The 1,943-nt window shown below is 35.3% G+C and overlaps 1 protein-coding gene and 1 long non-coding RNA gene across 3 annotated transcripts in view; one reads left to right on the top strand and one right to left on the bottom strand.

Annotated features, from left to right (window-relative positions):
* Nucleotides 1-1,943, bottom strand: part of LOC116706740 (mucolipin-1) — a 64,269-nt gene that overhangs the window by 8,683 nt on the left and 53,643 nt on the right. For both annotated transcript variants that reach the window (XM_032543714.1, XM_032543723.1), the window contains exons 5-6: nt 983-1,064; nt 620-716 (exon numbers count right to left, since the gene is read on the bottom strand). In XM_032543714.1, the coding sequence (XP_032399605.1) occupies nt 620-716; nt 983-1,064 (179 nt within the window). The remainder of the gene's footprint in view (nt 1-619; nt 717-982; nt 1,065-1,943) is intronic.
* The window catches only part of LOC116706781 (uncharacterized), a 17,060-nt gene continuing 16,676 nt past the window's right edge, over nt 1,560-1,943 (top strand). The window contains exon 1 of the long non-coding RNA XR_004336313.1: nt 1,560-1,658. This is a non-coding gene — a long non-coding RNA (uncharacterized LOC116706781). The remainder of the gene's footprint in view (nt 1,659-1,943) is intronic.

Here is a 1,943-nt window from a genome sequence, read left to right as displayed (position 1 = left end):
ACCTCATTTTGACTGACTACGTTGAGTGTGCCTCAAGTGTGCAAACCTATTTTATTTTGTTTTAATTCATTTTTTTTAAATTTATTTTTAAATTACTTTTCTGTTGTCTAGCGTTCTTTTTGTTGTTGTTTTTTTTTAAGAAGTTGCGCGTGGCCTAAAAAGGAGGGTTTATTCTTTACTTAATGGCTGTCTTCATTTTATGTGCCCTTTGGAAACTTAATAAAGATGTTCTCAAAATAAAACCTAAAAAAAGAGAAGCACTCAATGAGGGACTGTGGTGCTTTTAAAAGCACTAATTTAAGGACTGGACACAAAGCTAAGAACAAAAGGACATTTAAAAGCACTGAACATTTTAACTGTTTTATTTTAAGTTGTAATAACTGGCCATTTTGTGTGTATATGTTTTTTTTTTATATAACATTTCTTTATATTCTCTTGATTGTTAAAAGTACAGGGGATTGTTAACTCGTTAACATGTTATTTCTACACAATTCACTACAGCAGAAGGTTTTTCCCGGTGTGTGTGCAGGTTAACGCATGTGGGGGAGGGGGGTAGTGTGTGTCTCACCTAGCTGTGTACTCAATAAAAGTTTGAACTGATTAAATGTCATAAACTCACTGTTATGGTAAAAGTGTAGCAATCTGGAATCTCGTTGTTGATGATGGTCTGTATATTGATCGCCTTCAACTGGAACTCTATGGTGACGTTAATGAGCCTTGAAAAAAAAGACAACAGATTCAGAGGGAAGTAGACTGACTACAAATGACCATGAAACACTTGAAAGACATGTTGCATACCTCTCCGTTTTGTTTTTGTACCAAAACATGTGTTAGTGTTCTTGTATACATGCTTGAGTCTGTATGTGCAGCTGAGATACCGTAAGTAGCTTGTTGGTTGTCATCAGATACTACAAGGATGAATCCCACCACATGGAGGCCAAACCAGGAAAAAAGCCAAAGCCATGTGAAAATGAAGCCTTACTTGTGGAACTTGAGTGTAAAGTTCTTGTAGCTGCTGGTGAGCCGAGCTGAAGGGACCGCCAGTGGATCTACACCTATACAGTCTGAAATTAGTGGAGAATAGACAAAGAACAGTCATGTTGAGTGACTACTGATATATACTATATATGTATACACTAATATAAGAAATAGAGGAAGAAAAAACTAATTTCCTCTCTATGTAGTGAGTACAACTCTCCAGAAACAAGTACAAAATCTTTTAAAAAGATTCTTTGGGGCATTTTAGGCCTTTACTTTTACAGGAAAGCTGAATAAATGAAAGGGAAGAGAGGTGGGAAATGATATGTAGCAAAGGACCGCAGGTCAAAGTTGAACCCGTAGCTGCTGCATTCAAGAGTGAACCATAGTCACAATTATTATTTAGTGTTTTTGTCACATTAAAAGACAATGCTGTGAACAGCAAAATTTTTATTTTGTAATAGCAGAAGAATAGATACCAGTCTACCATGAGATATTTAAGCAAAACACAAAAGTTTTATTTTTTTTCTAACCTTTGAACAGAAATATTTGACAGGCCTTGGTTTTGGGACACATTCTTAATATATAAGGTTTGATTAAAATCTGAGACAGTAACAACAACCTATAATTCCATTTTAACCCAGAAGACTGACAGTGCACAGGCACCTGCTTGAAAAATAGTCTATATTAGTTAAAAATTGTATTTCATTGCCAAGACATAACCATGTATCTAATAGAGCAGTGTAAATATGATATGAGGCCATCCTCAACCTAACAGTGGGCTACTAGTTAGTAATGTTCAATCAGAGTTTTGTTGTTAAACTGTGTAAAAAGAGCGGTGCCGTTAAATCCCCGGTTTCAGGTACGTATGGTAAAGTCTGGATGGTTTCAATATTTCATAAAGTGTGGTTTCTGCCATATTTTATGATCATAAGAAATCATTTCTGCCATATTTTATAATCATC

This window comes from Etheostoma spectabile, chromosome 2, assembly GCF_008692095.1.
Source record: "Etheostoma spectabile isolate EspeVRDwgs_2016 chromosome 2, UIUC_Espe_1.0, whole genome shotgun sequence".
Lineage (NCBI taxonomy): Eukaryota > Metazoa > Chordata > Actinopteri > Perciformes > Percidae > Etheostoma > Etheostoma spectabile.
The sequence above is the reverse complement of the archived record's forward strand: the minus strand, read 5'-3'. Positions and strand labels throughout refer to the sequence as shown.